Genomic DNA, 27760 nt, shown 5'->3' on the forward strand with positions numbered 1-27760 from the left:
TACACAGCACAGGAGGCCATTCAGCTTGCAGCTCTCTACATGAGCAATTCATATATTTCTACTTTCCTTCCTTTCACCATTAGCTCTGCAAACTCTGAGTGAATTCAGGAATGCTGATTGAGTTCACAATCACTCCCCAGGCTGTGGTTACATTTAAAGACAGGTAGACTCAGTACTTGCACTAATTAGTTTGGAAAAGCTTTGTATTAAAATTGCACTGCATGTCATTTTACTGGACAACATCTTCTGTCGTTCAATTGTTGAAATTTGGAATATACAAAGGACGGAAATCATTATAATGAGCCTAGAGTTCAACACATCCAAACATTTACTCATCTCTTCAATAATACCCAGTCATTAAAGCTGTTGCTTAGCGATTTTTTTTTTAAAAGTGCAATCTGTTAATTTACCCAACCCAAATATCTAAGCAGACTGGTCAAGCAAGAATTATGTATAGGCAACGTATGAAACATACCAGGAAATTAAGTTTTAAAAAAATTAAGTTGAATTTTATTAATAGGACAATTGCTCCATTAGACTGGAGCCCTTTAGATGGCACATTACCGTAAGCTTAGTACGAGTTTACATAAGTGATCAGAATAATCCCTCCTTCCCCAGACAGATTTCCTGGTATGAGGAGTCCCCTAAGTCACAACTTTGAGAGAAGAGTAGCTGACCATGATGCTGCCCATTGGCTCACCATACCTGGCAGAACAAGTCTGAAAAGCAACAAGTGTCTCATTCTCTTCCTGACTCAACAGAAACTTATTTTACATTCAGAAAATACTTTACATAAAGCAGCAATATAGTCTTCACGCTGTACTCGTGATCCAAAGTTGGGATGAACACCTGAACAAGGATTTAAAACAGAGACCGCAATATAGGTGTGTGTGCTTAATGGTTTAACAGTGAGATCAAACGTTAACATTTTGGACGGATGAAGTAAACGGGCTATCCCTACATGTGCCTTGTTCTCAATCTCCTGGTCAAATTTATTTCCCCTGACAGTTGAGATGTGTTCACTTACACAGTAACAGAATGAAGAGCATTGAAGGAAGAACCAGTCATTAGGTGGAGCTGTGTGAAAGTTAATGCTGGGCTATAAGGATCACTCATTGCCAGCTGTTAGTGGAGGAATTCATGGTCAGTAATGAGAAACAATACAGTTCATCCTTACCCATTTTAGTACAAATTTTTAAAAATCACAATCCAAGACAAGAGGTAAATCAAACGCAAAGTGGGAAATTCAACGAGGTTCTCGTTGTAATACTGAAGCCAATTTAAAGGCAGCTTATGTTTGAGAAAGAACTAATAACTTCTACTCAGAAAATTCCCAACCGATTGATGACTCTGCACACAAGAAAATTCCTGAAGCAAAAGTAACACAGCAGGTTGACCAGCAGACACTAAACCTGCCTCTCCCAACATGGTATCTCCACGTGGGTTTAGGAAGAGGAGTTACACATCCAATCCCCTAAAGGTCTGACAGCTCTTTTTGAGGAGGGCAGGGTGAAGATTGTTAGAAAGTAAAGGTGTAAGATTGAGAGCAGTCTCACTTACATAGCACTTGAGCTAAGCTTAGATAGAAACAGAAGGCCCAGGACACACAGTCAGCTGATGACAAATTCAGAAAAATATATCAACATTTTATTGGACAGAGGGAACAACAGAGCAGATAAACACAACTGGTAGGGACACAGTAGAGCCTTAGTGAGTCTGGCTGCTTTATTTTGAGGGATTGTAAGTGCAGAAAAAGACCCTGATCCACACCACATGGTGCACATTCTCAACATCAGACAAAGACCAGTAACCAAACGCACAGATAGAAACCTGGTCCCTTTTCACATCAAGTCCCAACATTCATTTGTACCTCTCAACACCTCCATTGGCTGCTGGACCGAACTCATTATTAGATTAGAAATTTATTTTGTTGAAATCTACTTTTTAAATTAGATATTCAAAAGAAAAAAAAACTCACTCCAACAGAGGGAATCCTACTCAATAACGGAACGACAATACAACCATTAATTTGCTGAAGCTTCAGTACAGGCCAGTCCAAAACCCTGTAACAATCTTTGTGCGACTCACTGAATGAGTCTTGGGTAACATGCAGAGACCCACATTTCCCTAAAATTAAACTGGAAATCAGGCTCTACTCTCACTTTGCTCAGCAAACTATATACAGTTTTAAGAAAACCCCTCACTCCTTAAGATCAGTTGCCAGTCCAGTAGCTAACCTCGGAGTGTGTACTCAAACCAAGTAGACAGTCACTAAACAAAGAAAAACACAGCAGAAGCAGACTGATGAGAATGGCTAGTGACTTGCAGGAGGCAGGCTTAAAATTGGGAGCAAAACACAGAGCAAACTTCTCTGGCATGATGTTTAATATCAAATGGATGGGGAGTGGTTCATTTTACAGAGAGATAGCCAGCTTCGACATTACACTCTGGCAGTCCCTCTGGAGCAGCAACTTCTCAATGTCATTGAGCTAGTGAGCATTTGCAGAGTGCCACTATCTGCATTCAGTTCCAGAAACAAAACTGAAATGTCCGATATCTAGGAAAATAACTCAAAGGCCAGTGTATTACCTATGGTGCAGCAATTAGATTGGAGAACATCACATAGGGTTTGACAATAAACCATGAAGTTTAAGCAATGTTACCATCTCTGTGCCATGTAACATGTTTGAATACAGTCTTGCCTGTGATTCCCTGCTGACAACTTGGGGCCTGATATCCATTTTCTAACTGCCCTGGACACAATACAGCTACAGTCTGCATGAGTGGTTCATTCCACATTTTTAAGCAATTTTTAAGAATAAAATTATTAATGATAGAAGCTCCGATGACTGAAGCACTGGATTGATTTTGAGCCTGACTACAACGCACAAGAGGAACTGGAGTTAAAAACCGGGGTTTTGTGGGAAATATTTAGAACAGGATGCAAAGTCATAACAAACTCCTTTCCCATCAAGTAAATTCATGCAGGTGCCCAAACCACTCAAGATTAATTCAGTCATTTCAGTCTGTCCATGTTGCAAGAGTTTTCACAGAAACTAGTGTCGCATTACACATGGCCGATTCTGAACTGGGGACACCAGTGACAACACTCCTGGCCCCTACATTTCATGAAACAACTGCTATCAGCAACTGCTGGTTGGTGATGGGGCACACCTGTAGCAGCCGGGGACATTCGAGACTACAAAAAGCAGAGCAGTTTTACAGGAGGCAGAGAAAAAGAACTTTGCCCAGGTACTTGTACACATTCTGCACATGACAGTGGCTGTATGAAGACAGGGATGTAGTACACTCTAATGAGTTGACATGCCCCTGCACTAACATTTCACAGACCAATCTTATCATGGTTCTGTCGACTTATTTTTAAAGCCGAGTATCGAGCACTAGGGCTGTTAAAAGTTTGATTTAATAGATTCAACTTACCCTAAGCAGACACTAAAGCAAAATGAACATACTTCAATTCAGTGCAATAAGTTCATTCATAACCATTCATTAACTAAATAAAAACCATAACAATCGAAGGGAGAAGACACACAAGGAACAAAAATACTTGGCTTCCAATAACTTGAAGCTTTTAAATCCCTTTGAACGTCAACCTCTTGCTGCAAACACTGCCTCCTGCTGGTCACAATGCAGTTTAAACTTGAACTGTACTTGGTTTTACAAGTAGAATTATCCAACAAAGTCTGTCACAGGAAAATCCAGTTTTGTTTTTAAAAAAAAGTGAAATGTACACCTCTACTCTCAATCACACATCGTCGTTCTGTTAAATTATGGCAGACTGGTCCATTACATAAAAAGTAATGTAATATAAATAGAACCGGTGCAGCAGCCAGGAGCAGTTACAATTCATCTGGAGGGTGTTTGTCTGAGTTGCTTTCTAGTGTTCCCTCAGCTGTACCTGAAAGAAAATTTAAAAAATTCAAACATACTTATGTGGGAAGGAAAATAACAAAAATGCAGAGATTTGCAACAATGATATCAGGGATAAGGGATGTGAAGACACTGAAGAACAGGAAGCCTTCCACTTAGTACACAGAAGGTTAAGGAGGGATTTCAGAGGAATTTTAAAATGATGACTAGCTTTGATGAAATAAGGGGGAAAAGGTTTATCCAAATGCAAAAGGGTAGGTTTGCAGAAGACACAGATTTAACTAGTGAAAGAGGAATCGGACAGTGAATTTGATTTTGAAACAGTCAGTGAACTGCTCTGATTTGGACTGTACTGTCTGGAAAGGCAGATGCAATAAACACCAGACGGGGAGAACGTATAGGATTATGGGGAAAAAGCAGAGGAATAGAAGGAATTGGTTAGCTCTTTCGTGAGCCAGCACAGATACAATGGTCTAAATGGCTTCCTGGAGTACTTTACCTTTGTGTGATTAAGTTACTTCAAAAGGAAACAGATAACGGAAACTTTCTTTCCACTCCATGAGAAAAGGTCATAACAAAGAAAAGGTCGAGACTAAGTATAGCTTTGATTTCCAAATCCAGTGTTTCAAACACAACCCAACTATCCGTACTGTTCTTCCTAATCTCTCCCAGTTATTTAGTTTAGGAAGCCCAGATCAGTAAACTCACACGACCCTAATCCTCACCTTTACTGGACTCTAATACATCTGCCTCTGGTATCTCTGCCTCATCATCCTCAACGGTGGTTTGATCTTTGTTTACTGTAGGTGGAGCCTCGCCAGGTTTCACCACCTCTACATGCTCTAGCAGAAAGAAATATTCACGTCAGTGACTTACCACTTCCACAACAGGATGAGAACCATATGAAACAAAAAGATTTTAAATCAAATGGTTACATTATATTTCCTTCCCCCCCAGCAGACAGTCCCTGAAGGCTCTGTCTCTCTGGGAGACAGGGATCCCATGCTTTTTGAAATAATGGCAACATGTCCTCTCTGAGGGTATACACTCAATTCACAAATAAAACTATTAAAGTTTAACCAGTAAGCCTTACTAGACACATTATAATTCCTCAGCTATATCCCTGGTAACTGTTTTAGCTAGAACACTTTGCAAAAAGCTTACCTGTGTCTTCCCCTGTCTCTCTTGTGGGTGGTATAATGTTCTCACTATCAGCAGTTGTGTTCTGGTCTTCGGTTGTTGTATTTTTCATCTCTTGTGTTGTGTTCTTCTCTTTCCGGAGCTTGGGTTTGGCGAATTTTGCTTTGTTTAGTAAGTATTTTACTTCTCGGTCTAGTAGACCAAGCTTTGCCTCAATGTCCTTGGCAAGGAGGATGGGTTTCTGGGTGGACGGCAGCTTATTCTGCTCTTCCACAGTCTCATTTTTCCATTTCTGAAACACAGGTTAAATAGAAATTAACTACAGAATATTCCCAGGGCTTGGACATTATTAGGTATTGCTGTTTACTGTCACAGCTTTCCACTGCTCCTGCTGATATTTCACACCAGGATATAGTTTCAAATACACTGCATTGTGTTACCATTTGCTGAGATACAGTTAAAGATGGTGGACTGGTTGTTTTTGCATAAGAGGTCAACACATGATAACAAGCAACACAGTTGTGAGACATCAAAGATAAGACAGCACCAGGTGGCTCAGTGGTTAGCACTGCTGCCTCACAGAGCCAGGGACCCAGGTTCAATTCCAGCCATGGGCAACTGCATGGAGTTTGCACATTCTCCCCCATGTTTGCTTGGGTTTCCTCCAGGTGCTCCGGTTTCCTACCACAATCCAAAGATGTGAGAGTTAGGTAAATTGGCCATGCTAAATTGCCCATGGTGTTCAGGGATGTCTCGGTTAGATACATTAGTCAGGAGTGAACGTAGAGTAATAGGGAATGGGTTTGGGTGGGTTACTCTTCAGAGGGTCAGTGTGGATTGTTGGGCCAAAGGGCCCATTTCCACATTGTAGGGATTCTATAACTGAATGTAAGGAATCAAAACCTAGGGTAATAATTATTGTTCAGGCCCAGGATCACTGTTGTTTACTCAGCCACTCAGGAATCAAGAATTAGTTCAGTCACACTATAAAAGTAAACTTACTTACTGTGCCTACAGCACAGATCTCCAAAACATGTCATTATGATATGTAGCTTCACTCTCCATTCAACATTTTCAGATGATTTCACACAAATTAACCTCTCTATATAAAGAGCAGGAGCAGGTCTCACAGCTCCTACAGTCTGTTCTACCATAAGACCACGGTTGAGATAAGGAGAAATTTATTCAATCGAAAGACCTGAAACTTTCAAATTCTATACTCCAGGAGCCACAATCATTAACTGAGGAAAGGTACCAATAACTCAATCTTAAAACACTGATTTTTTACTCAGATTCTGACCTCTCAGTTTAGACTCTCCAACCTGAAAATATGCTCCCAGAGAGTCAAATCAGTCAAAGAGCATACACATAAATGAATGATTAGGACTGAACCACTTTACCCCTGTAACCTACTCCATCACTTGATAAGATCATTGTCAAATATTTCAATACCACAATCAAATCAATGACCTTGCCTCCACTGCTCTCTGGGGAAAATAATTTCACTAACTATTAGAAACATTCTCCATAGGACTGGGGGGCCTTTTAATTTCTGTGCTCATCTCAGATGAGAGACATCCTATTTGTAAAAGGGTCTCCTACTTCAGTTTCTCTCACGAGGGAATAAGTAGAACATAGAACAATACAGCACAGAACAGGCCCTTCAGCCCACGATGTTGTGCCAAACATTTGTCCTAACTTAAACACCCATCCATGTACCTATCCAATTGCCTCTTAAAGGTCACCAATGATTCTGACTCTGCCACTCCCACAGGCAGCACATTCCATGCCCCCACCACTCTCTGGGTAAAGATTGTTTCAGCAACCATCCTGACAAGTCCCTTTTGAATTATATATGTCTTAACAGACCATCTCTCATTCTTCCAAATCCCAAAGGGTAAAGGCCCAACCTGACCACAGCAACTTGGAAATGAATACACCTCAACTTCCACCATCTATCAGTCATATGAACACATTCTGAGCTGTTTCGAATGCAATTATGTCCTTTCTCAAATGAGACTGCCAAAACCTTATCAGAATTTTGCAGGAAGCCCTCTCAAAGATCAGATTCAGACTTCTAGGTTGCAAGCCAAAAATCCTGAGACTCTGGAGGTGACATCACTGGAAATAAAACATTAGTAATTGAGTTAAAACCCCAAGTTTAAAATCATGGCTTCCAAGCTCTCCTAAGGGGTACTAAATGATTAATCAACTACAAAACTTTACAAAACTCAAGTCAGATTCCAAACAGTTTACAGCTTTGTTCTCAGCGATGACTGAATTCTGTCAGACTTACAGTTGTCTCAGTGATGACCTTTTCCAGTGTGTTTAACTCCACTTCTGTGAAAATCTGATCAGCTTCCGGAATGAGTCGAGCACCCCTGAAGTCACAAAGGTAACAGACAGTAAGAATCTGGGAGAGAAACTTCACTCCTGCCCTGCTCCTGACTGTGTACACAGGCAAGCACACTAACTTCAAAGCCAACCATTTCAGATCCTAGAGATTATTCAGGGAATAGCTGAATAGAAGTGTTCTGATTCAACTTGCAGTCTGTGCCAAGTGAGTCCACCTCAGTTACCACCACTGGGGTGATAATAAGTAAACCATCAATCCCATCCACCTCCTGATGGTCCCCGAATACGTGGACTTAAGACTTAACCGCCACCAATCCCATCCACTTACTTAGTGGAGTAAGTCACTAATAATTGGGAGACAGGTTTGACGGTGTCTAGAGCCCATGGAACTGATCCCTTGCCAGTCACTGCTGCTGCCCTTTGAACCACCACTTATAAAGAGCAGTGAAAAGACCGATCAAACTTCTCAGCAGGAGTTGCTTGCCTTCACCATGGTACATACTTGAGGAAGATAGTGGAGTGATTGAGCATGCTATCCAGTGCAGCAAGGCGATCCGGCCACTTCCTCCTCTCTTCTACTTTGAAGAAGAGTTCTTTGCACATCTTCCGTAACTCAGAGAGCTTCGTTTTTAGTTCCTAAACACATCCAATACACATAATCACTTACAACACAAACCAAATGATTCAAGTGTTTGGATTTTATAGCCAGGCTCTATAAATAGTGGCAATACTAAATTACAAACTCATCAAGGTCCCCAGAGCCCAGTCTCAGAATATTATCACTGTCAGACTAAACAACACACTAAGTAACTCACTGCTTGATATGAATTTTATATAAAGCTTGGGCTGACATTGCAAACTCACATTTACCTGACTTTTTATTGCCTGCACTCGTGTAAATGTTTTCAATATTGCCTGTTCCTAGACTTGCTGTCCCCAGGATCAGAATAACAATTGCAGCCAAATAAAACAAGCTCAAACCTGCGTGCTGGCAGCATAACCATCCTCATCCAGCCAGTTTGAGACCTCGCTGAGTTTAGTCGAGATTTGGTCACGCTCATCTTGTGTTGAAACTGCCTGATACTCATCCTGGTACAGCTTGTCCTGAGGAACAGTAGTGTGAACATCAGGTTTAGAAAGCAAAGCCAGACATGGAATAATCTAAACTGCAAAGAAAAGCAGGGTCCTGCAGATTTTTACACTTCTCAGAGTGCCCAGTCTCTGCTCACAAGGTGAGAGCCAATTTGGAACTCTCCAGCCCAGTGACACAGAAAGGGAGCATAGCAGGCCATTAACTTGCTGGGTCAGTCACAGTTTTCCCCAGATCCCAAAAGATTATGCCCAAGCAATTAGACTTCTCTTCAACCAGAAGATTAAAATAGAAACACCTGTATTTCCGTAGCATCTTGCATAACTAAAGGATGTCCCAAAGCACTTGACAGCCAATTGAGTATTTTCTGAAGTGACACGATGTAGAAAATTCAACACAAACTTATTTAAATAGCAATGGGAAGAGGAGCAAATAGTTTGAGAGGGATAAATACTAACCACAGCACTGAAAGGTTCTCTGCTCTTCTTGGAAATGGTGCTATAGGATCTTTACATCCCTCCCTCCGATGAACTAAGACTCTGTCTCTCGAATGAGACATCAGGCCACGCAATCTCTCCATTAGTGCAGTGCCTCATTAGCTTCACTCTGGAGGGACTAACCTAGACTTTTGTACTCGACTCTCTGAATGGAAATTGAGCACACAATGTTCTCTGACTGAGGTGAACGTGAGTGGCAGAGTCACAAGGTAACATGACCTCAGTGATAGGGGTGTTGAGTTCTGTGGTTAGACATCGAAACTTAAATGACAATACAGAGAGGCCCCACCGGAAATAAAATTCAAACAATACTACAATTGCCACACTGACAACTGGGATGTGGTGTTTACTGCAGCTGGATCAGGTCTGTTCTATCAGTCTTGTGGTTATGCACACAACCGAGTATTTGGATTACAGAATTGTAACTACCACTCTCACAATGACTCAGATTCCAGTCAACACAACTGTTTGATAACAGTCCCAATTTTATCTTCCAGTAAGGCTTTTAATTATATAGCCTCTTCCCATATTACTACCGAACATTAGAACTATATACACAGAATACGGCACCAATATATCTCTCTCCATTCCGGCCTAAATTCTTAACTAGATCGTCCGTGAAGATTGCTGACAACTACACTCTGCAGTCATGTCTCAAACATTCAATAAAATTCCTTTAGAAAGTAAAAAGTATAGTTCAGCAATGGATAAACCTACAGTCTACCCCCCCCTACAATTTCAAACAGAACCCCCAACTACCTACAGACTGACGAAAACACGCTTTAAAAAAGGGTGGAAAAATAAGTTCTCTTTTTAAGGGTAAGATGCAGTACTGATGTTTACTGGATCGCTACAAAGCTTTCAGAAAAGTACATGCCTTTGCAGTGTATCACTGCACAACACCAAGACTGGCTGCATTGCAAAACTGTGACTACAACTGCACCAACTCTTGTGTGAAGGCAACAGATCTACACAGAGGGCAGCACATCCTTCAACCAGTACCAGTGTCCCTCGAAGTACATTCCAGCCTGTCCTTTTTACATACATTGCCAGCTTGAAGTGCACAGCATTCTCCTAACAAACCTCCTCAAGCTACAAGAGTTTGGAACTGAAGATCTGGTGGTGTTGGCCAGTAATCATCAGTTACCTCCAAAGATCTGATGTGCATATTGGACATTATAATTGGTCAGAATTACAAGTGATAGTATAGCTTACCTGTGTTTCAAAGATGAAAGCTTCTAATGAATTGGCCATCTTTTCATGCTCTTGTTTTTGGAGGTCTCTGTCTGTAAGATCCTGAAGCCTGGATGAAAACGTGGGAATGAATGAATGGCTGTTGAAGTACACACAGACAGCAAATGTCAAAACAGCTGAAGCCAGCATTGGGTCGGGTTTACTGGTAACTGTGGCCAGAGCTGGATAACTCTACTAATGGCAGGTTGCAACAAGACCCATCAAAGCACAAGTTCCCATACAGCACCCCTGATAACATTAAATCTAGCAAGTTGAGAAGATTTGTAGATCAGGTTGAGGTTCTGAATGTTGGTTTCCTTGCTGAGCTGGAAGGTTCATTTTCAGACGTTTCATCACCATGCTAGGTAACATCTTCAGTGAGCCTCCAGATGGAGCTTTGTCCTGAGGCTCACTGAAGATGTTATCTAGTATGGTGGCGAAATGTCTGAAAATGAATCTTCCAGCTCAGCAAGCAAACCTACATCTAGATCATTAAATCTAATTATCTTCTGAATAATCCCAATGCCTATCGCTGTCTTTAACTGAGAAAATGACTGAGAATATTTATGTGTGTGTAAAATCTAAAAATTGTCTCCCTCGCCTCCAAACGTTTCTCTGCCTCGCTAGAAGCAAGTTTAATCAATAAGCAGTTCTTACTTTTTTTGAGACTTGCTCATTTCCTCTTGTGACAGATCTGGCAGGTCCTGGATTTCCAATGCCACAGTCACATTCTCACTAATCTTCAGCCTTTTGGGTCCTTTTGGCTTTTTAACCTCCTCAGTTTTATTCGATTCTGGATCTTTCATGTCCGCTTTCCCAACATCCTCGACTTTTTTATCCTGCACACAAGTGGAATGAAACTATTAGGCTCTCACCAATACATTCATAGAATACAAAAGGATTTTAGAACAAATACAAAAGAACAGTACAGCACAGGAACAGGCCCTTCAGCTCCCCAAGAATACAGTGACACACAATACCTTTCTAAAGTAAAAAACCCTTTGCCTCAAATGGCCCGTATCCCTCTATTCCTCCAGTCAAGATGGCAGTGGATAGGACGCTCCACATGAAGCTCCTCTGCTCCCTCCGTTTATTTCTCATTTTCCCCGAGGTAGAGCGGGCTGGAGGCATGGCCAGAGTGGGGACGACTGTTAGACTGGGGACTGCTCGGGGAGATCAGCCACTTGCAAGCCTGGCCACACCATGTGTGGAAGCCCTCTGCACTGATCTACTGCAGGGCCTTTATGGAAAGGCTGTACTGCTTATCTTTTTAACTTTATTTCTCATAGTATAAGTTAGAAACAATGAATACCTGTAAGTAATGTACCCTTTCTCTTTTTTATTCCCTTTATTTCGCTAGTTTGTATTTAAGGTCTGTACCTCGGTAATTTGTAGTTAAGATGGTGCCATGTGGGGTGACATTGTAAACTTTTCACTGTATTCCTGTACTTCTGCACTCAAAATACACATGACAAGAAAGAATATTCTATTCCCTGCTTATTCATATACCTGTCAAGATGCCTCTTAAATGCTATTGTATTCACCTCCACTGATTCCTCTGGCAGCACATTCCAGACACTTGCCACCCTGTGTAAAACAAAACCTGGCTCTTACATGTCCTTTAAACTTGCTTTGACTGACCATTCTTATTAACCATGCCTTGCATAATTTTGTAAACTTCTATCATGGTGCCCCTCATCCTCTGACATTCAAATGAAAAACAAAGTTTGTCCAATCTCTCCTTCTAGCTAATACCCTCCAAACCAGGCAAGACTCAAGAAATGGAACAGTATTCACAGATTACCACATTTACACTTCCATACCAGAGTTTCGGGTGTCCCTGTTTTGGCCGTGTCCTCTCCTGGTTCAGGTTGATCTCCTTTCTCTTCATTAGGTTCTGCTTTGCTTTGCTCCTCAGACTTGCTGCTCTCCTCAGTGGGAATTCCCTTCTCTTTTGCAGTTTCTGGTTCTTCCTGATCGTCCTTCTCAGTTTTACTTGTAGCCTCCTCTTCATCCTGGAAAAAGGAAAAGAATTTTAGCATCAAGATATTTTCGAGCTCACATCCACACCTGGGGTCACCAGGAGTATTCATTCATTGCAACTGTCATCGACAGGGATACATGGGACTCAATCATCCCAATGCAGACAGGTTACTGAAACAGTAGCACACTGGTATTGGCCTGTTTCACACCCAAGCTGCAGACCAGCAAATAAATGCCTTGCTGCCTCATCCCTTCTTAAGTGTAATATACTTGCTTTCCTTGTGAGCAAATCTTATCATCATTGTCTTACAGCAGCAAATGCCCTATAGTGAGTGCCCTTTAACACAGCACACAACAAAATACAGGAAAAGCCAAAACATGCTGTACTGGATAAGCAACATCGCCCAACTACCCAAAACGGTGCCTGATTTCAGTGGTGACTTAACTCACTTCTTTTGCCTTCTTTTCCACCCCCCCCCCCAAACACACAGGTCCGAGCACATCCGCAATGTTCTAGAAGACCAATTGCAGAACCTGGAGTGAGAATTAGCAGTCCAACACAGCCAGCATTGATCCAGCATTTACTCCAACCTTTCACTTTCCAGCTGATGTTATGGGTATTAAGTAGATTTTACTGATGTCATATTCTTTCTTAGCCTCAAGGAGCGGGAAACACAGATCTGAAATGAGACCAGAGGTCGCCTGGTCTGTTTCACTGTTCATTCCCAATGGACAGGACAGAGCGGGACTGAGTGAGACAGATAATGGTGGAGGCCAGAGTGAGTGACAAAAGGCAAAATAAGTGAAAACTTACCTGCACAGCTTCAGTCAAGTTCTCCTTCCCATCTGTTTCAGAGCTTCCACCTCCAAACAAACTAGAAATGGTGTTCCCGAGCTCTGCAGACAAAAGCAGAATATAAGAATCGATAAAAAACTGCACCCAGAAAGACGACTTTACCCAATAACAATGTGAAGTTATAATTAAAATTAAAAAAACAATTACAATATTTAACAAGCATCTGAATGTGTTTTTATGAATAGGAAGGGTTTAGAGGGATATTGGTAAAAACAATGACTGCAGATGCTGGAAACCAGATTCTGGATTAGTGGTGCTGGAAGAGCACTCCTGATGAAGGGCTTTTGCCAGAAACGTCGATTTCGCTGCTCCTTGAATGTTGCCTGAACTGCTGTGCTCTTCCAGCACCACTAATCCAGAATTAGAGGGATATTGGCCAAATGCTGGCAAATTGGACTAGATTTATTTAGGATATCTGGTCGTCGTGGTTCAGTTAGTCCAAAGGGTCTGATTCGGTGTTGTATATCTTTGACTGTATGACTAATTCTTCAAAAAGAGACGACAAGTCATGCATCCACCCAACCAGCCCACAACCTCACCGTGATTCCTCCCACAGTTTCAAAGGCAGCTACTTCCCTCCATGGGTGGCATGTATTGCCAGCCCTAGAACAGTAAAAGTCATCAAATGTCTTCACCTGCCCCACAGGTCTCTATCCTGCCCTTCCAACCTGTTACTGCACAGCAGTTGGAGGTACTGGAAGAGGTCACCAGATGGAAAATTATATTTCACTAGTTTAGGAATGCCACCTCAACTGAGACTAGTTAAATCAATACACTGAGCAACCAACCTACAACTCCCTAGTATTCATTGTTCAATGACTCACGGAATAGCGAGCTATTGGAAAGAAACAACACAGCAAGTTAGCAGAAACATACTGTCCTGTGCCACAAGATAGAGAGATTGTTTTCTCAGTGTGACATGGCCACATAGTGGCCCATTGCGTTTAGCAGGTGTAAGTTCTCTTTGGGTTTTGTGACAGGAGATTATTCACATAGTTGGTCAGCTTGCAGAACCACCTCTCAGTATGTTCAGAATCAACCATGTATTGTGGGATTGACATATTGTGTAAATCAGACTGGGGAAGGAGAACAGGGTTCCCTCCCTGAAGGACATCAATTAATTGGTTTCATTGGCAGCAGCAGAAAGTTGACAGATGTATTTAATATATTGCATGGTGAAATGTAAAAAAAAGTTGCTATTTATGCACTACATTTATGAACAGATCTATGGAACAAACACAAGAATATATTGGGATTTTAAAAAGGAAACCACTGGGACTATTAGAATGACATGCTGGATCATCAGCTCAGCACAGTGACAGTGAGGTAAGACAGTGACAACTTTCCCAAGGGTATGAGGTGGCAGGAAATAGTGGGACTGCTGAAATCCAGACTCCTGCAGGTAGCTAGATGAAACCTCTAACCATTAGTGTCCACAGGGAAAAAAAAAATTTGCAAAACTGAAAGCATTAAACTCTAATCACAGCTGCCATTCAGCAATGCAGACGATAACCCACTAACAGGTAGAGTCTACTCACTAGTCAGGGTGGATTCTTCCTCAGGTTCCCCATCCTGCACCCTCTCGAACACAGCTTCCACCTATAGCAAAAGGAATTCAAACACAGTTCAACTGAATAGTCTGAAGTGATTCATTTTAAATCATACAAATGAGCACTGTCCAGACTTTTAGACACATCTAGTCAATTGGGGGGTGCAGATATGGCTAGCTGCAGGTGATCAGTAAAAAAAAAAAGATTAATTATGCTTGTGGAGTTTACACCGCATGGAGCATTGGGAGGCTGTGGCCTAATAGTATTATTGCTGGACTGTTAATGCAGAGAACCAGCTTAGGTTCTGGGGACCCAGGTTCAAATAACACTATGGCAGATGGCGGAATTTCAATTCAATACAAATTTGGATATAAGAATCTAGTGATGACCACAAATCCATAGCCAGTTGTCAGAAAAATCCATCTGGTTCACAAACTTCCATTAGGCAAAGAATCTGCCATCCTCACCTAGTCCATCCTACATATGATTTAATCAATGGGTTTACTCTTAAATGCCCTTTGGGCAATTGGGGATAGACAATAAAATGCTGGTCTAGCTAGCGACATTCTCATCCCACGAATGAATTTTTAAAAATGTAAATTGTAAGCTATTTATTAGATTTGTTGGTAAAAATGGTGAGCTGAATAGCAGAGCGTTGTTTTGCTTGTTGTGCTTAGATACAAACAGTGATGAAGCATCAGGAAATATATTTCAAAAAGTTCATTTACCTGTATTGCACGTCTAATAGGTCTTTAATGAAATTGGTACAAATGGTTACAACAATGATTGTAGCTGATCAGTGATTGTAGCTGATAGGGAAAACATGTTCCAAGTACAGTGTCATTACTGGAGTAATATGGTGTCTGCAGCAATCTTTCAAGCCCAGTGGAGAGCAGGAAGAGGGAAAAAAAAAGGACATCCTGGATTCCTGTTTTTTGACTACAATATGTCAAGTCAGGCTGGGAAATGTACGTTTTGTTATTAAGAAAAGGATCGTACCCAGCAGATGCCTGATATCAGGTGAGTGCAGGGGCAGTGATGAGCCATTAGCACCAGAGCAAGGAACATCCCTTTGGAGGCAGAAGAGAAGTCAAGCTTTTTGTCACTTGATTACAATCTCAGGAGGAAGCCAGAGAATATATTACTAACTGCAGTTGCACTCGATAACTTGGAAGATTTTGAACTAAACTCGAGTTAACGAGAAAACTGCTAGATATTGTCTGCCAGACTCGCATAAACAAAAGGACAAACAATGCAACTATTTCACCAAAATTACGACTATCTCTCTGGTTTCATATCCTCATTCTGTCCAGATCAGTATATTGAATAATTCAGAAGAAATTATGGATTAATCCATAGCAAACGCAACCTTCCCAGTTCAGGTGGGAGAACAGGAGATACGTGTAGACCAGTCAGCAGCTTCGTGTATACTCACTCTGTCCAGTGACAGTATTCCACTTTCGTCCATGTTAAAATGGGCCTTAATCCCTTTAGATTCGCTATCTGAATGCTTCTGAAAACTTGAACCGATGCCACTCAATTGAACCGTGCTCAAGTTTAATGATCCAAAGATACTGGAAAGAAAGGACAGTTAGATATTGAGACAAGCATGACTATCCAAAGCTCAAGTTGTGCATTGCAAGCTAACTGCATTATAGTTGCTTTACAACATCATATTGTAGTCAACCAGCAGTTAGTGTTTACAAGAAAGCTCAGTGCTGCTCACTCATGAGAATAAAACTCACAACTGGACTCAAAGTTCCCTATGGAAAACTCAACATTCTAACATTTCCTAGCAGCAGAGAGACAGAAAGGGAACAAGACACTTCACAATTTAGTAGAAGACTACAGACTGAGTTGCAGCTGTAAGCCACTGAACAGCATCAACTGTAATGATGAAGAGTCGCCACATAAAATGTAAACTCTTTCTTCCCATAGATACTGCCAGACTTGAGTTTCTCCAGCAATTGTGTTTTCATTTGAGATCACCAGCATCCACAGATCTTGGTTTTATTTTGTTCAACTAACAATTCGCCCCCAGCACCCCCAAAACCCCCAGTCTCATTACCTGAGATCACTGTCACTGAGGAAGTTCAAATCCCCATAATTCACAAAGAACTCAAAGTCATCGGAGTAGCGGTTGAAGGTGATCACTTTGCGTTGAGGATATGGAGACATTCTCTGGAATAGCACACGTTTGTTGTGTTTAATGCTTTTCACACCATCCTCTTCAATTGCTCGTGTAAATTCAACCTACCAAGACAAAAAGAAAAGCAGACAAAGACTCCTGTTAGCAAGATGATCCTTTGGATCATTAAAGAGTCTGAGCAACAAAACCCTAGTGGCGCTCGCTGATGGATGCGGTTACAAAGCACATTCCAGCATGCATGTTTTCTGAGAAACAGGGCAAGTACGTTTCTCCAATGGGAAAGGTCTGGGAAGCAAATGAGATCACCCATTACTTTTCCCATACCTGTGTAGCAAATTTAATCGCTCCTTTTTCAATCAGCTATTCTTTTTCCCCTTTGCTTGGATATACATCCACTGGCTCCAGGACGCCCTATAATTCCTCTCAAGGGGCTGTTCCTCATATAGAGTCAGCTATTGTTGAAGAGTTAGCACTGGTACAATGGGCCAAAAGGCCATCTTCTGTGCTGTGATTTTCTATTTACATTCCTGAAGAAGGGCCTGTGCCCGAAACGTCGAATCTCCTGTTCCCTGGATGCTGCCTGACCTGCTGTGCTGTTCCAGCAATAAAGTTTCAACTTTGATCTCCAGCATCTGCAGACCTCACTTTCTCCTATTTGCAAATCAAGACAATATCATAATGACAACATCTCAATGTCAGAGGCCATCACTGTTTGCACTTTGAAATGGTGACAGATCAAGGGCAGGAAACCGGCCAAGTTTCTTGTAATTGATCAAACAGAGATCAGCTAACAGCACAGATTGAGCATAAAGTTTCCAGTCTGTACAGCTCAGTTTCACTGAATAAACTTATTCTGAACTTTAAAATAAAACCCCTAGGTCCTTTGGCCTACGACTGCAGCATGATAGCATTGAGATACTGATGGGATCTGAGACGGTTAATCTACTTGTTTAGAAGACCAGCTGGTCTTTCACTGGGTCAATGCCAAGTCACCTGGTTTGAGACCAGGTTACAGAGTTTATTTTGTTTAGAACCTTCAATGCTGGTACGTGATCCAACAAGGTACTTGCTGCACAGAAACAGGCCATGCAGCCCAATAAGACAATACCAGTGGTTGGGATCCACACAACACTCTTCTACTCCATTTAAACTCAGTTTCCTAACTTAACGCACATAGTCTCATTTTATTAAAATACATTTTCCATTTTCACACATTCTACGTATTTATTACTGCCTTTGGTTACAATCTTCAATGGTATTAGTCTTTAATTTGGTGGCTTCCACCAATCATATTTTTTCCACCAATCTTGAAACAATATTGATGCTTAACGAGAGGTTGTCCGATTATATTTTTATATACACACCACCTGGTCCTGCCCTTGCTATCCAATTCTTAACATTTTCTCCAAATTCATTCAAACTAATTGATATCTTCATCCATCTTATGTCTATGTATCAGAGTATATGTTGTCTTCCTTTACACCTCTTAAACCATCTCCAATAACCACAGGGTACCATATTTATCTTCATCATCTTAGTTTTACACTCAGATGACCCAGAAAATCTGCTTTTCCACTTGGTTTCTCAGCCTGCTGTACAAGATCTGAGCAGACTTCAGGCGTTTAATCACCAAATGAGACTAGTCTGAAAGTAAAGTGTAACGATGACAGCAATTTTACACAAACAGCAACTTCAGTAAAGGGATTTGATAGGTTGGCTGTGGAGAATAAACTTACTTCAAATACTCATACTTGGACTCATTCTCTAACTCTCAGAAGAGTTCACAATTTACAAACACTTGAAACAATAACATTGAGTGAGCGACAGAGTGAGACTTATAGATGTGCACACGGTCATAGTATGTTTACCTGAATGGGATAAATGGCTGCATCACGAATAAAGAAGGGCTTGACTTTGAAGGCTTTACTGAGAGCTGCAGCCTGATACACTGCTCCCATTGCTGCCGCCTCATCTGCATTTATATTCTTTCCCAACTCCTTCCTGCAAAAGGGAATTAAATCCACTTACTGAGAGACGCAGTGACAAACCAAAAATAAAAATCCAGTTGAACATTCTGCTCTGTAGTTAAAAGTTTATAGCAATAACGTTGCCATGAGCCTCATTTTGTAAAGGAGGAAAAATGCAGGTTCTGTTCTCATAACTGGTGTCATAGAGAGACAAGGTGTTACAACAAGGCCCTTTGACGCATGTCTGGGTTGGTCATTAAGCATCTATTTACTCTAAACCCATTTTCCAGCACCTAGTTCAAAGACTTTTCAAGTGCTCATATAATTATTTAAATTCTTTTGGTGTGTGAATACATTGCACCCGTGAGCTAGATAGAATTCAAAACTAAACTCAGGGTAAAAAAAGGTTAAGCAGTAACCTGAGAGAGGTACTGAACATTATAAAAGGATTTCAGTGGCCAACATATAAAAACATAAGAACCAAGGTCCATAACTGTTAGACAGTGTCTAAAATGGGGAAACATGCTACCACTGGGAGAAGTTCAGGCAAATGGTATTGATGCTTTTGAGGAGAGGCTAATGTTAAGAGGGTGAACAGAATCAAAGTTTATGTTGCCTAGATTAGATAAAGAGTAGCAGCAGGAGCATAAAGATCAGCACAGACAAAATAGGTGAAATAACTTTCTAAATACTTTGTATATTTGGTATCTACTTCAGAATGCCAGTTTTCCATTTGGAGGTAATTTCCCATTGAAGGTTTACCTTTTCCTTAACATCTTTGGTTACACCAAGGCATGTATCATGCCTGTCTAAACCACAATGGAACAATTCTCACATTGACACTACCAACGTCAGGAACTTTTCTTATGGAATACAATAAGCACAAAGCCATTATCCCTTTCATAATAAGGGATGAAGGAGTTGCCAAAGAGTTATTTAGGATCATTAAAGAGGTGACAGGTTTTCTCCATATCCTACTTCGTCTAGTGGAGGATCCTGAAAAAAGGTGCAGAGTTAAAACCAGACCATATAGAACTGAATTCAGGAAGTACTTTTAATACAGAAAGTGTCACAGAAATCTGCAACCCTGGAGGTCCGTTTTTAAAACCAAGATAGACAGACTGGGCAGGGAACCAAGGAAGGCAGCTGGAATTAAGGTGGAAATCAGCCAAGATCAAAAGAATGGCAGAACAGGACTAAGGGGCTGAATGGCTTCCTCCTATTCCCAGAGATCGTCTCCTTAAAGCAACCGACATTCTTCATTCAGTTGAACACAAAAGCAAACACATAGATGCTCCAAGGTGAGCTGCACTAATTATTTCATAATTCTACAAGGGAAAACAATGTCCACATTTATCAACTAATGACTTCTGAGCTCAGTGATACCTCAGAGTCATAGTCATAAAGATGTACAGCATGGAAACAGACCCTTTGATCAAACTCATTTTATGCTGACCAGATATCCCAACCTCTCATCATATCGACTACAATCACATTTTCTCTGCCAATGATATACCTGGCAGAAAGCAATCAAATGCAAAGTTTACCCACTGGCAGGTCGGTTTCAGCATTAATGTCTATGCTTTGCAATGGATTTAAACTCAAATTGGAAGTAAATAGTAAACACCAATTTATCAATTAGAGAACGGTATATAACAAGATACTTTAATCCCAGATGGTGTGTATGAGTATATTACACAGTAAAAGCATAACTGGCAGTAGTGTGGCTGAGGCTGGAATATCTGATGACAATGGATTATATTATACAAAACTAGAACTCTTACTTTCCAATAGCTTTCAGCAAGAACTCCTGCACTTTGGGAACACGTGTTGCTCCGCCCACCAGGATCACATAATCAATGTCTTCCTGCAGGAAAAAAGTCACTTCACTGAATGAAATTTTTAAACCAACATTTTAAAAATTCAGTTGACGTATTAATTCATTAAGCACATGAGCACTTATTGCCCAGCACAGGAACAGGTCCTTCAGTCCACTATGTCTGTGCAGCAGACCACGATTCCATTCTAGACTAATCCCATCTGCCTGCACATGGTCCATATCCCTCTATTCCCTGCCTGTTCATGCATCTGTCTAAATGTCTTTTAAATGTTGCTAATGCATCTGCTTCTATTACCCAGTGTGTAAAAACCTTGTCTCTCACATCTCCTTTAAACTTTCGCTCTCTCACCTTAAACTTATTTCCCCCTAGTGTTTGCTATTTCCACTATCCACGCCTCTCAATTTAATACACTTTCATCAGGTCACCAAGCAGCCTTCGACACTCTGGCAAAAACAATCCAAATTTGTTCAACCTCTCCTTATAAATAACACATTCCAATCAAGGCAACATCCAGGTAAACCTCTTTTGCACCATCTCCAAAGCCTCAACATCCTTCCTAGCGTTGGGAACAGAACTGCATATAATGCTCCAAATGTGGTCTAAAGTTTTATGCAGCTGCACCATGACTTGCCAATTTTGAAACACAACATCCTGACTGATGAAGGGAAGCAAGCCGTATGCCTTCTTTACCCACCTTATCCACTTCGGTTGCCACTTTCAGGGAGTTATGGACTTGCACCCAAAGATCCCTCGAGATATCAATGCTCCAAAAGGGACCTGCCAGTTATTGTGTACTTTCCCCTTGCATTTGACCTCCCAAAGTGCATCACACACTTGTCCAGATCTAATTCTGTCTGCAATCTCTGACCAATTTTCCATCTACACCCTGCTGTATCTTTTGACAACTTTCTTCACTATCTACAACTCCTCCAATATTCATGTCTGCCAACTTACTATACAGATCACCTACATTTCCATCCAAATCATGACAGAGGTCCCAACACGGATCCTCACAAAAAGCCAGTCAAAGAAACACCATTCCACAACTTCCTGTCGATGGCCCCCAATTTACATCCAACCTAACAACTCATTGCGGATTCCACTTGATGTAATCTTCTGGACCAGCCTACCATCAGCCACGTTGCCAAATGCCATATTTAGCCAATTTAGACACTTTCACTGTCTTGCCCTCAATCACATGGTCAAAAAACACAAGACTTCTCCCACACAAAACTACACTGACCATCCTTAATAAGTCCATTCTTTTACAAATGCAAGTAAACCCTCTCCCTAAGAATCTTCTCCAATAACTTCCCCATTACTGATCCAAGTCTGACCTGCCTATGAATGTTTGGATTATCCCTGCAGCTCTTAAACAAAAAGATTAAAATTGGCTATTCTTCAGTCTTCTGGGATCTCATCTGTGACTAAAGAGGATACAAACATCTGTGTCAAGGATACAGCAATCTCTTCCCTTATCTCCCTCCGTGCCCTGGGATAGATTCCATCAAACCAGAGGGATTTATCCACCTTAAAGCTTTTTCAAGACACACAGTACCTTCTCTTCCTTAATATTGACAAGTTCTGGAATATCAACATTTCCTTCCCTCATCGTAACACCCACATCCCTTTTCTTGGTGACTACGGATATGAAATACTTATTAAGAACCCCAACCACTTCCTCCGTCACAGTGCATAAATTCCTTCCTTTGCCCTCAAATGGACCTACCCTTTCCCAAGGTACCCTCTTGCTTCTAATATACCTATAAAATACCTTGGGATGATTCTTAATTTTACTTGCCAAAGACATTGGAGACCCTTTTCATCTTCTGAATTACTTGTTAAATTCTTTCTTGCTTCATTTGTATTCCTCAAGGCCTTTGTGTGATTTCAGTTTCCTAAACCTTAAACAGGATTCCTTCCTTTTTGGCTAAATTTTCAAAATCTATTATCCATGGTTCTGAATCTTGCTATTTTTAACCTCCATCTACACAGGCACATGCTGGTCCTGAACCCTGATCAACCTTTACAAGACTCCTACATGACAGATGGGAATTTACCCTCAAATAGCTGCCCCAATCTAATTTTGTCAGCTCCTGCCTAATATGGTTATAGTTAGCCTTCGCCCAATTTAGCGCCTTCGCCCAATTTAGCACCTTCACCCGAGGATCAGTCTTATTCTTATCCCTACCCATGTTAAAACTTGTGGAACTATGATCACTGCTCTATGAAAATGCTCCCCACAATGAAACTTCGATCACCTGGCCAGGTTCATTCCCCAATAACAAGTCTAGCATGGCCTCTTCACTAGTTAGACTACCTACATATTGTTTCACGAAACCCGCCTGGATGCGTCTAGAAAATTCTAGCCCATCCAAGCCCTTAGCACTAAAGACATCAATTCCTGATGAAGGGCTTTTGCCCAAAACCTCAATTTTCCTGCTCCTTGGATGCTGCCTGCCCTGCTGTGCTTTTCCAGCACCACTCTAATCTAAACTCTGGTTTCCAGCATCTGCAGTCCACACATTTGCGTATATCAATATCTCAGTCAATAATGCAGAAGCTAAAATCACCAACTACAACACCACCGTTTTCACATTTTTCCATGATCTGCTTACATATCTGTTCTTATATCGCCCATTAGCTATTGGGATTGCACTTTTATTCCTGAGCTCTACCCATATAGATTTGCTGGATGAACCCTCCAAGATGTCTTTTCTTAGTATAGCTATGATATTCTCCTTAATCAGTAATGCAATACTCTTTTACATATCTTTCTATCATGCCTTGTAATTGGGGACAGGGGTGCTAAGGGTTCTGGAGGGTGGAAGAATCCTAGAACGTTGATGCAGTTAACAGTGAAGAAATTGCAACATATTTGCAAAGCAGAATGGTGAGTGACTTGGAGGGAAACTTCAAGGCATTTTCAGGCATCTGTCCTTAGAGATGCTAACAGTGAAAGTTTTTTTGATATCACCTCCCAAACTTTCCAGATAAACAGCTGGTACTTGTACCGAATAAACTTACATCACATTGCTTCGAGCCAATGTATTCAACATAATCCCAGTACGGACAAACTAATCATGTCCTTGCTATGGTAATTATACAGCCAGGAGGCAAGAGGACAGCTTAAATACATAGGAGAAAGTGAGGACTGCCGATGCTGGAGATCAGAGCTTAAAAATGTGTTTGCTGGAAAAGCGCAGCAGGTCAGGCAGCATCAAAGGAGCAGGAGAATCGATGTTTCGGGCATAAGCCCTTCTTCAGGAATGAGGAGGGTGTGCCAAGCAGGCTAAGATAAAAGATAGGGAGGAGGGACTTGGGGGAGAGGCGTTGGGAATACGATAGGTGGAAGAAGGTTAAGGTGAGGGTGATAGGCCGGATGGGGGTGGGGGCGGAGAGGTTGGGAAGAAGATTGCAGGTCAAGAAGGCGGTGCTGAGTCTGAGGGTTGGGACTGAGATAAGGTGGGGGGAGGGGAAAATGAGAAAGCTGGAGAAATCTGCATTCATCCCTTGTGGGTGGAGGGTTCCTAGGCGGAAGAGGAGGTGCTCTTCCTCCAGGCGTCGTGTTGCCATGGTCTGGCGATGGAGGGGTCCAAGGACCTGCATGTCCTTGGTGGAGTGGGAGGGGGAGTTAAAGTGTTCAGCTACGGAGCGGTTGGGTTGGTTGGTACGGGTGTCCCAGAGGTGTTCTCTGAAATGTTCCGCAAGTAGGCGGCCTGTCTCCCCAATATAGAGGAGGCCACATCGGGTGCAGCAGATGCAGTAAATGATGTGTGTGGAGGTGCAGGTGAATTTGTGGTGGATATGGAAGGATCCCTTGGGGCCTTGGAGGGAAGTGAGGGGGAAGGTGTGGGCGCAAGTTTTGCATTTCTTGCGGTTGCAGGGGAAGGTGCCGGGAGTGGAAGTTGGGTTGGTGGGGGGTGTGGATCTGACGAGGGAGTTGCGGAGGGAGTGGTCTTTCCGGAACACTGATAGAATATATTTCCCTCCTCACCCCTATCAGCGTTCCGGAAAGACCACTCCCTCCGCAACTCCCTCGTCAGATCCACACCCCCCACCAACCCAACCTCCACTCCTGGCATCTTCCCCTGCAACCTCAAGAAATGCAAAACTTGCGCCCACACCTCCCCCCTCACTTCCCTCCAAGGCCCCAAGCGATCCTTCCTTATCCGTCACAAATTCACCTGCACCTCCACACACATCATTTACTGCATCCGCTGCGGCCTCCTATACGTTGGGGAGACAGGCCGCCTACTTGCGGAACGTTTCAGAGAACACCTCTGGGACACCCGCACCAACCAACCCAACCGCCCCGTGGCCGAACACTTTAACTCTGCCATGGACATGCAGGTCCTTGGCCTCCTCCATCGCCAGACCATAGCAACACGACGCCTGGAGGAAGAGCACCTCATCTTCCGCCTAGGAACCCTCCAACCAGAAGGGATGAATGCAGATTTCTCCAGCTTTCTCATTTCCCCTTCCCCCCACCTTTTCTCAGTCCCAACCCTCAGACTCAGCACCGCCTTCTTGACCTGCAATCTTCTTCCCGACCTCTCCGCCCCCACCCCCTCTCCGGCCTATCACCCTCACCTTAACCTCCTTCCACCTATCGAATTCCCAACGCCCCTCCCACAAGTCCCTCCTCCCTACCTTTTATCTTAACCTGCTTGGCACACCCTCCTCATTCCTAAAGAAGGGCTTATACCTGAAACGTCGATTCGCCAGCTCCTTTGATGCTGCCTGACTTGCTGCGCTTTTCCTGCAACACATTTTTAAGCTTAAATACATACAAAGATCAAATGCATTCTTAATGAAAATACATTACACTACCAACTGAACAATGCACATATTCACAAAGTCATTTGATCACACAAGCTTGTCTAAAACACTCACCATTTTCAACTCAGCCGCTTTTAAAGCTTGATGTACAGGTTCTGCAACTCTCTCAAAAAGATCACTGCACAGCTCCTCAAACTTCTGCCTTGTTACTTTGGCCTTGAAGTCAATGTCATCAAGCAGTCCCTCAATCTGCACAGAAAACAAGGAATCAGTAACAAGGGATATAAACTTAAGATAATTGGCAAAAAGCACAAAGGTGATACATGGAGAACATTGAAGATGATTATCTGAGCTGGGTGGTTGAAGTGTATTCAAATGTACATGTCAAAAGGGAATTAAATAAATACTTGAAGAGTATGGAAATAACAAAAAAAAGGAGAGAGCATGGGCCTGACTGGATATCTCTTGCAAAGAGCTATTAGCCAGTGATTCCCTTCTAATTTGAAAGATTCAATGATTTTACACAGTCCCAATAGGTTAACTTTTTCTAAAACTTAGGATAAATACATCTTTGAATTATATCTTTTAAATACACATTTAAGGTGTAAAAATTACATCCTCAGTTTCTGCTGAATCTGAAAGTTACCTGTGCCATATGATCTACATTCGCACTCAATATTGTTTTCACACGATTTGCTTCCTTCCACAACTTCGCCATCGCTCGTGGGTGCTGGCGGACATCTTTGGGAGTCTTCTTCTGAGCGTTAAAGAGATCTGCTAGGTAATCCTGCAGACGAAGTTCCATCTCAAAACCACCTAGATTCCGATCAAACCTGAAGATAACATAGAAAGATGGAAGATTCAATTCCCAGTCGACTGATCTCAGTACATCCTTAATGCAGTATACATATGTGTACTGCAATGTCAAAGGCATTGTCTTTTGGATGATATTGAAGGAGGGACATGCCGTTCCTCTTGTTATCAGAGTATAGTGGAGGTAGGTGTTCTGCGAAGAACACCCCCAGATGAAGATGAAATCAATTATAATTGGTCACCGAGGCACTGACTCTAACAGTGCTTAATGTAAAAGTAAAGGAAAATACACTTGCAATTATAAAGAGTCATAAAGTCAGAGTCACATGGATTCTGGCTCGTCTGCACTGACCAGATATCCTAAGCTGATCTAGTCCCATTTGCCAGTATTTGGCCCACATCCCTCGCAACTATTCCTAACCATCGACCCAACCAGATGCCTTTTCAAATGTTATAGTTGTACCAGCCACCATCACTTCTTTTGGCAGCTTGTTCCATACTCTCACTACCCTCTGCGTGAAAAAGTTATTGCTCAGGTCCTTTTTAAATCTTTCCCCTGTCACCTTAAACCTATGTCCTCCAGATTTGGAATCCGTATACCCCCCATGGAAAAAGATCTATGCTATTCACCCTATCCATGTCCCTCATGGCTTTATAAACCTCTCTAAAGGTCATCCCTCAGCCTCAAACATTCTAGCAAAAACAGCCCAGCCTATTCAACCTCTCTATATCTCAAAGCCTGATAACATCCCTGTAAGTCTTTCAGGTTTCACAAAATCCTTTTGATAGGAGGGAGGTCAGAATTGCTTACAATATTCTAAACTTGGCCTTCAACTAAATTGTTGAAGACTAATTAAGTTATCCCCCTATGTTTCAACATCAGTGATTCCATGATCACTCTAAGACAGCAAATTATTTTTAATTTAAAAATAACAATTGATGAGATTTAATACTTGATAACAATTGTGTTCAGTTCTGGTCACCTCATTATAGGAAAGATGTAGAAGCTTTAGAGAGGGTGCAGAGGAGATTTACCAGGATACTGTATGGACTGGAGGGCATATCTTATGAAGAAAGGTTGAGGGAGCTAGGCTTTTCTCATTGGAGCGAAGAAGGATGAGAGGTGACTTGATGGAGGTGTACAAGATGGTGAGACGCATAGATAGAGTGGATAGCTAGAGACTTTTTCCCAGGGCAGAAATGTCTATCCGGGGGGGGGGGGGGGGGGGGCATAATTTTAAGGTGATTAGAGGAAGGTTCAGGGGAGATGACACAGGTAGGTTCTTTACTCAGAGTGGTGGGTGCGTGGAATGCACTGCCAGCAGTGGTAGTAGAGACAGATACATTAGGCATATTTAAGCAACTCTTGGATAGGCACACAGAAGTTAGTACAATGTAGGTTAGCGTGCAGTATGTAGGTTAGTCTGATCTTAATAGAAGACCAGCACATAGGGGGCCGAAGGGTCTGTACTGTTCCATGTTCTAATAGCACTGAAACACGAATGCAAATTCTAGTTCCTACTAAATGTTAAAAGAGTAGTCATTGCCCTGACCTTTCCATATGAAATGAAAGGCCAGAGCAGTTAGATATAGCAAATAGGGAGGGGGGGGGC

At 41.9% G+C, this 27760-nt stretch overlaps 1 protein-coding gene across 1 annotated transcript in view; it reads right to left on the reverse strand.

Annotated features, from left to right (window-relative positions):
* Positions 1-482: 482 nt before the first annotated feature.
* The window catches only part of hyou1 (hypoxia up-regulated 1), a 37922-nt gene continuing 10644 nt past the window's right edge, over positions 483-27760 (reverse strand). The window contains exons 9-25 of the mRNA XM_043677721.2: positions 25981-26167; positions 25449-25583; positions 20496-20578; positions 18613-18745; positions 16664-16848; positions 16031-16169; positions 14584-14644; positions 13004-13086; positions 12030-12221; positions 10864-11045; positions 10189-10276; positions 8368-8490; positions 7889-8022; positions 7328-7412; positions 5056-5323; positions 4617-4733; positions 483-3919 (exon numbers count right to left, since the gene is read on the reverse strand). Of these exons, the coding sequence (XP_043533656.2) occupies positions 3861-3919; positions 4617-4733; positions 5056-5323; positions 7328-7412; positions 7889-8022; positions 8368-8490; positions 10189-10276; positions 10864-11045; positions 12030-12221; positions 13004-13086; positions 14584-14644; positions 16031-16169; positions 16664-16848; positions 18613-18745; positions 20496-20578; positions 25449-25583; positions 25981-26167 (2254 nt within the window). The 3' untranslated portion in view covers positions 483-3860. The remainder of the gene's footprint in view (positions 3920-4616; positions 4734-5055; positions 5324-7327; positions 7413-7888; positions 8023-8367; positions 8491-10188; positions 10277-10863; positions 11046-12029; positions 12222-13003; positions 13087-14583; positions 14645-16030; positions 16170-16663; positions 16849-18612; positions 18746-20495; positions 20579-25448; positions 25584-25980; positions 26168-27760) is intronic.

The sequence above is a fragment of the Chiloscyllium plagiosum genome, unplaced genomic scaffold (genome assembly GCF_037043375.1).
Source record: "Chiloscyllium plagiosum isolate Xiang-an unplaced genomic scaffold, Cpla_swu_hap1 HiC_scaffold_29, whole genome shotgun sequence".
NCBI classification, from domain to species: Eukaryota; Metazoa; Chordata; class Chondrichthyes; order Orectolobiformes; family Hemiscylliidae; genus Chiloscyllium; species Chiloscyllium plagiosum.